This window comes from Musca vetustissima, unplaced genomic scaffold (assembly GCF_032173495.1).
Source record: "Musca vetustissima isolate MV318-11 ecotype Yass unplaced genomic scaffold, APGP_CSIRO_Mvet_v1 utg574, whole genome shotgun sequence".
Taxonomy (NCBI): domain Eukaryota; kingdom Metazoa; phylum Arthropoda; class Insecta; order Diptera; family Muscidae; genus Musca; species Musca vetustissima.
Window position 1 is genome coordinate 43,298 of NW_026886545.1, and position 6,748 is coordinate 50,045.

General features: G+C 33.4%; 1 protein-coding gene across 1 annotated transcript; it reads right to left on the reverse strand.

Moving 5' to 3' along the window:
- Nucleotides 1-213: 213 nt before the first annotated feature.
- LOC133334049 (tRNA-splicing endonuclease subunit Sen34-like) lies at nt 214-2,616 on the reverse strand. The gene is made up of 3 exons (XM_061542348.1): nt 2,358-2,616; nt 673-780; nt 214-611 (listed from the first exon to the last, which is right to left on the reverse strand). The coding sequence occupies exons 1-3, from the start codon at nt 2,614-2,616 to the stop codon at nt 214-216; spliced, it is 765 nt and encodes a 254-aa protein (XP_061398332.1).
- Nucleotides 2,617-6,748: the final 4,132 nt, after the last annotated feature.

A 6,748-nucleotide genomic window follows, 5' to 3' on the forward strand; every position in this document is an offset into this window, starting at 1 on the left:
TCGTTGGTATTTTTTTCTTTTTATTTCATTTTACCGGTCAACATCATAGTGTTTCTTTAAAAGACTCACCATTTCATCCAAATAGATTTGCGATTCTTTCATCTTCTTGTTTTCCGGAATATCGTATTATATTTTGACTATTTTTTCTCCCCATCCATTCACTATTTTCCAATAAATCACGATGTATTTCTTTGTAGCATTCATTCCAAACTATCATGAAGCATTTACATTCATACTTCCGTGTAGCCTTCGCTCCTTGTCCTTATCACCCATCCAGGTAATAGTTTGATATATTATTTTACGTTGTCCTACTACTCTCTCACTACCCTCATCATCATCGTCATCCTCATCAAAATATGCCACCATACACAATTTATTAACCATCACAGATAATCGGACATTGGCCACCAATTCCAAAGCCTTCATAGTACCATTCTCTAGCAGGATTACAACATGAGAAGCATGATATTGCAAGGGATCCCCAGGGTAGATAAGGAAATCAGCACCAAAAGCATCACCACACGTGACAAATTTCCCCCGTGACCATAAATCACGAAACACTTGGTATTCTAATGAGGTATCGGAGTCGGAGAATGTTACAAGGTGGGATTCTAGATCATAAAAAAATGGTTATTTGGAGTGGCTAATCAAAAAGTAATGTATTTGTATTACCATGTATTTCCGGATGGGCGCAGGGTATATCCAGTAAAGCGTTTTTCCTTTCAAACTTGAGACCCTGCCGGATTTCTTTGAGAATTTCCTGAGGATCCAAGTTGATATCTGAAAAGGAAGATAATATATGAGTGCAAAACATGAAAAGGAAATTGAAACGAGCACGATGTCGTCTTTAAAGACTAGCTGGAGGTCGCCTTTATAGACGATCTGGAGGTCTCTTTATAGACGAGCTGAAGGTCGTCTTTATAGACAAGCATGAGGTCGTCTTTATAGGCGATTTGGAGGTCGTCTTTATAGACGAGTTGGAGGTCGCCTTCATAGATCAGCTGAAGGTCGACTTTATAGACGAGGTGAACGTCGTCTTTATAGATGAGATAGAGGTCGTTCGTATAGACCAGGAGCTGATGGTCGTTAATATAGGCCTAGAGATGGTGATGGTCGTCTTTATAGACCAGAAACTGATGGTCGTCTTTATACACCAGAAGCTAATGGTCGTCTTTATAGACTAGAAGCTGATGACCATCTTTATAGACCAGAAGCTGATGGTCGTCTTTATAGACCAGAAGCTGATGGTCGTCTTTATAGACCAGAAGCTGATGGTCGTCTTTATGGACCTGCAGCTGATGGTCTTCTTTATATACCAGAAGCTGTTGGTCTTGTTGTCTTTATAAAGGCTGATGTTCGTGTTTATAGACCTGGAGCTGATGGTTTCCTTTGTAGAACTGCAGCTGATGTTCGTGTTCATAGACATGGAGCTAGTCATCTTTTTAAAGGTTTAATAGGCTCCAGCTTCTCAATAAAGACGGACTGAGCTTCAGCTCTTCTATAAAAGCTCCCTGACCTTCAGACCCTTTATAATGAATCCCTGGCCTCAGCTGGTCTATAAGGATCCGTCGACCTCTAGCTCGTCTACAATAACTCCATGGCTTTCAGCCGGTTTGTGAAAATACCGTGGCCATCAGCTCACCTATAAAGACTATCTGGCCTTCAGTACGACTATGAAGACTCGCTGACTTTCCCCTCGCCTTCAGTTCCTCTGTTTCGACTCCTTGGCCTTCAGCTCTTCTCTAAGGACTCGCCGGCCTTCATCTCGTCTATTGAAACTCCCTGTCATTTAGCTCGTCTCTAAGGACACCCTGCCCTTTAGCTCGTCCTCTACGCCTAATAAAACACCCTGGCCTTCAATTCGTCTGTAAGGACTCCAGGGCCACTAACTCGTCTATAAAGCTCGTTTATAATGAATCCTTGGCCTTCAACTTCTCGTTAAAGACTCCTTGGTCTTCAGCTCGCCTATGAAAACTTCCTGACCTCCAGTTCGTCCGTTACGAATCACTGGCCTTCAGCTCGTTTATGAAGACTCCTTGGCCTTCAACTCGTCTATAAAAACATCCTGATCTTCAGCTCGTCTGTAATGACTCCTCGGCCACCAACTTGTCTTTAGCTCGTCTATAAAGGCTCCCTGACTTTCAGTTCGTCTGGCTTTCGACTCGTCTATGAAGTCCCCCTGACCTTGAGCACATCGACAACGATTCGCTGGCTTTGAGCTCGTCTATAATTACTCCGTATTCATTAGCTGGTCCATAACGTCTCCCTGACCATCATCCCATCTATGAAGACTCCGTGATATTCAGCTTGCCTTCGTGGTTTTTAATTCTTAAATAGAGACTCTTTTTGCATCTCACCTTTTTCTGGCACACCCTGCTTCAACAGTTTCTTCCTTTTTCCTGCCATTATTTTATCAATATTTCCCTGCGATTGTTTCAGCTTTTCATCTTTCAAAGCTTCCTCTTGTTGTGACAGACGTTGTTCTAGCTCCTCTTGATATTTTTGACGTTCTTCTTCCGTTTCCTCTTTCAACAGGGAGGTCTTTTTGGAAACCAATATTGCCAAATTCTCCTCCACCAATAAACGTGTCTCCCATGGGGTCAATTCCACCGGCATTGCTGAAATATAATGTGCAGATTACAAAATTTGAAAACATCGAATCGAAATGGGCACATACCACAATCATTGGCTGACCATCCTCGGGTTGTACATGTCCCCACCAAGGAGCCCACAATGTGATGGTCTCTACGCAATTTCATGTAATCTGTGGAGGAATTTTTTAAACATTAGTATTCAAATGGGAAGTTATTATGATCAACTTACCCTCCACTTCGAAAACATAACCAGTTCCATTCAATAATGTTAAAATAATTTTATTTTCAGGTTCCATTTTTGCGAATAGGTAATTAATTTCGGCGGGAGTTATAAAAACTTAATGCAAACTTCAGCATGAATCCAGTTCCAAGATTCACAGTTTCCTTAATACAAATTCTTTGGAGACCTCCCAAAAACCTTTCCTAATTAGGATTGCTTACAGACTACTTCTGGACCGACTCACTGAACTGTTGATCCTTCAGACTTGAGAAAATCAATGGTTTATGTTTACGAATAGGAAGTAGAAACGGATAAAAACAGATATTAGCCGGTGGCATGCCACTGAAACTATGAAAACAATGAAATGCTTCTTCTTCTCTTGGGGTTTTTAATGAAAACAATGGCACTCACAGTAGAGTAATAACACAGACACCAAATGGTAGACGACAGCTGTTGATGGAGTAGCAGTGACTCTCAAACTAACAACTAAGCAAACAAACAAGGCGAGGAATGTTTTAAAAGAGGCATAGATAAAAAAGAAGGCCTACAATAGGCGTGGATTTTTTACAAAGTATTTTTAAGGTTTTAAAGTTCTACAATAGATGTGGATTTTTTTAAATATTTTTAGGGTTCTACAATAGGTATAGATTTTACAAAAATATTTTTTTAAATATTCATGATATTCTATTTTTGAAATATTGCCTATAGTAGTGACACCTATATGTCAGACCACGGGTGGGACTCCCCACTAAACGTCATTGGCGCTATGGCTACGAATTATAAATAGAAGAAGTGTAGATATCACTACCAGCCCAAAGCTTTTAAAACTAGAAAACACTCGTGTAGCTACGCGACCAAATACATATTTTATGAAAAAATGTTTTTAAAAAATCCAAACCTATAAAAAAATGTTTTTAAAAAATCCACGCCTTTAAAAAAATATTTTTAAAAAATCCACGCCTATGAAAAAATATTTTTAAAAAATCCACGCCTATGAAAAAATGTTTTTAAAAAATCCACGCCTATGAAAAAATATTTTTAAAAAATCCACGTCTATGAAAAAATATTTTTAAAAAATCCACGTCTATGAAAAAATATTTTTAAAAAAATCAACTCCTGTGAAAAAAATCCACGTATATGAAAACATATTTAAAAAAAAATCCACGCCTATGAAAACATATTTTAAAAAAATCCACGTATATGAAAACATATTTAAAAAAATCCACGCCTATAAAAAAATGTTTTTAAAAAATCCACGCCTTTAAAAAAATATTTTTAAAAAATCCACGCCTATGAAAAAATACCCCAAAAAAATCCACGCCTATGAAAAAATGTTTTTAAAAAATCCACGCCTATTAAAAAATATTTTTAAAAAATCCACGTATATGAAAAAATATTTTTAAAAAAATCAACGCCTGTGAAAAAAATCCACGCCTATGAAAAAATATTTAAAAAAAAATCCACGCCTATTGGAGCCAGGTCGTTAAAAACATATTTAAAAAAATCCACGCCTATGTAAAAATATTTTAAAAAAATCCACGCCTATGAAAAAATATTTTTAAAAAATCCAAGCCTATGAAAATATATTTTCAAAAAAATCCACGCCTGTGAAAAAATATTTTTAAAAAATCCAAGCCTATGAAAATATATTTTCAAAAAATCCACGCCTATAAAAAATGTTTTTAAAAAATCCACTTGTATAAAAAATCCACGCCTATGAAAAAATATTTTTCAAAAATGCACGCCTATAAAAAAATATTTTTCAAAAATCCACGCCTGTGAAAAAATATTTTTAAAAAGTCCACGCCTATGAAAAAATATTTTTCAAAAATGCACGCCTATAAAAAAATATTTTTCAAAAATCCACGCCTATGAAAAAATATTTTTAAAAAATCCACGCCTATGAAAAAATATTTTTAAAAAATCCACGCCTATGAAAAAATATTTTTAAAAAATCCACGCCTATGAAAAAATATTTTTAAAAAATCCACGCCTATGACAAAATATTTAAAAAAAATCCACACCTATGAAAAAATATTCTTAAAAAATCCACGCCTATGACAAAATATTTAAAAAAAATCCACGCCTATGAAAAAATATTCTTAAAAAGTCCACGACCATAAAAATGTTTTTAAAAAACCCCACCTATAAAAAATATTTTCAAAAAATCCACGCCTATGACCAAATATTTAAAAAAATCCACGCCTATGAGAAAATATTCTTAAAAAATCCACGCCCATAAAAATATTTTTAAAAAATCCACGCCTATGAAAAAATGTTTTTAAAAAAATCCACGCCTATGAAAAAATGTTTTTAAAAAATCCACGCCTATGAAAAAATATTTTAAAAAAATCCAAGCCTTTGAAAAATATTTTCAAAAAATCCATGCCTATGAAAAAATATTTTTAAAAAATCCAAGCCTTTAAAAAAATTGTTTTAAAAAATCCACGTCTATGAAAAAATATTTTAAAAAAATCCATACCTATAAAAAATTTTTTTAAAAAAGGCCACACCTATGAACAAATATTTTTAAAAAATCCACGCCTATGAAAAAATATTTTTAAAAAATCCACGCTTATGAAAAAATTATTTTTTAACCCCTGTCTATGAACAAATATTTTTAAAAAATCCAAGATAAAAAAATCCACGCCTATAAAAATAATATTTTTAATATAACAAAAATTTTTAAAAAATCCACAGCTCTTGTAAGACTCTATATTATTACTTTTTATATTCTATGACAAAATATTTAAAAAAATCCACGCCTATGAGAAAATATTCTTAAAAAATCCACGCCCATAAAAATATTTTTAAAAAATCCACGCCTATGAAAAAATGTTTTTAAAAAAATCCACGCCTATGAAAAAATGTTTTTAAAAAATCCACGCCTATGAAAAAATATTTTAAAAAAATCCAAGCCTTTGAAAAATATTTTCAAAAAATCCATGCCTATGAAAAAATATTTTTAAAAAATCCAAGCCTTTAAAAAAATTGTTTTAAAAAATCCACGTCTATGAAAAAATATTTTAAAAAAATCCATACCTATAAAAAATTTTTTTAAAAAAGGCCACACCTATGAAAAAATATTTTTAAAAAATCCACGCCTATGAAAAAATATTTTTAAAAAATCCACGCTTATGAAAAAATTATTTTTTATGAAAAAATATTTTTAAAAAATCCACGATAAAAAAATCCATGCCTATAAAAATAATATTTTTAATATAAAAAATATTTTTAAAAAATCCACAGCTCTAGTAAGACTCTATATTATTACTTTTTATATTTTATTTTGTATACCTATATTAATTTTTTTATTTTTTTTAATAAATATAAATTGATACTACATGCCATGTTATTTATTTCCCATTTACCTTTCAAACTTCTCACGATATCAATTTTCCATACGCTATTTTTCCGGTATTTGCATCTACAAAAATAAAAAAATTAATACCATGTAATATCATTTCACACCAACAAGCACACAGCCAGAAAAAAAGAAGCCCGAGTTCATTGTAGTTCCGATTAAATAATGCACACACAAACAAACACCTTAATACACATATGGAAAACAATAACAACCAGCAACAACAACAACACACTGCCATCTGGGAATTGCATTCAAAAACATTGCGAAACATCACCAAAATCATGCTCCACGTTGCACCAGACTGATATAACAGCAATAATAAAAACAAAACAAAAAACACCAACAACAAAGACACTCTGAAATAATTGGCGCTCCATGAGAGAGCGCCATAACACACTCCATTGAGTGTATGTGTGTGTATGCATGCCTATCACCCCTACTAATGTGGGGAGATAGGCTGACCAAAAAACACAACACACAAAACAATTAGAATGGCAACAACAATAACAACAACAGTGTGTTCAACGAAAAACCACCAAAAAATTATGTATGTATTGTTGTTGTTGT